The 827-nt window shown below is 66.4% G+C and overlaps 1 protein-coding gene across 4 annotated transcripts in view; it reads right to left on the reverse strand.

The window, feature by feature from the left end:
• The window catches only part of GRB7 (growth factor receptor-bound protein 7), a 19,072-nt gene that overhangs the window by 17,181 nt on the left and 1,064 nt on the right, over nt 1-827 (reverse strand). The window contains exon 1 of one of the 4 annotated variants that reach the window (XM_005861885.2): nt 67-401. The exons of the other annotated variants lie outside the window; for them this stretch is intronic. Within the exon in view, the coding sequence (XP_005861947.1) occupies nt 67-133 (67 nt within the window). The 5' untranslated portion in view covers nt 134-401. Of the gene's footprint in view, nt 1-66; nt 402-827 lie in introns of those variants that run through there. 4 annotated transcript variants of the gene reach the window in all.

The following is an 827-nucleotide window of genomic DNA, read 5'->3' on the forward strand; positions in this document are numbered from 1 at the left end:
GGCCCCGGCCCCACCCTCCTCCCCGCCCTGCCTGCCTCCTTGTTTACTTCCTGAATCTTGCCCCACCTGGCAGGCCCCAAGGTGCGGAGGGTGGCAGGGCCCTTTGTTTGGGGCCGATAAACAACGATGCCATCGTCCGGCTTCCCAGGGTGGGAGCGGGGCTCGCAGGGCAGAGGCCTGGGCTGCGGGTCTGGACGCGGCGGGAAGGCCCAGGTGTTGTCCGGCACTCCACGCCCCGCCCCCGTCGGGATGGATTGTAGGGGGCAAGGCTTAATCTTTGGGGGTGCTCTTGGGGTGCAGGGCCCAGGTGAGGAGGCGGTAAACCCCTTTGTGACCCGGAGTTGGGGGGAGGGACCAGGACCTGAGGCCCCGCCCACTCCCTCGCTTAGAGAGAAGAAAAAAAAAAGCACCCAATGGGAAGGGGGCAGCTCTTTTAAAGTTTAATTTGGGAAGAATGCTACAGGGTCCGGGGAGTTAATCATTACAGGCCGCTTGCCTTCCAGAAGGGCCCCCCGGCAGGGGACCAGGGGGGAGAGCAGAGTCCAGGGTGGGCAGACCGAGAAGGGGCCTCTGGAGAGGCGGTAGGGTTGGGCCGCCGGCCAACGGCGGACAGGTGCATTCTCCATCCCCGAAGTGCCAGGGCGACCCGGACCCGGACCCAGACCCAGACCCAGACCCGGACCCGGACCCAGACCCGGACCCGGCTCTTTCTCCAGCAGCTCAGCCAGCCCAGACCATCTCCCCCTTCCGCCCCTCACACTCCGCCCAGGACACACTCCCTCCGCAGGCCGCGTGCGCTGCAGACCACCCACTGCGAAGCCCACTGC

Source organism: Myotis brandtii, unplaced genomic scaffold (assembly GCF_000412655.1).
Source record: "Myotis brandtii unplaced genomic scaffold, ASM41265v1 scaffold157, whole genome shotgun sequence".
NCBI lineage: Eukaryota > Metazoa > Chordata > Mammalia > Chiroptera > Vespertilionidae > Myotis > Myotis brandtii.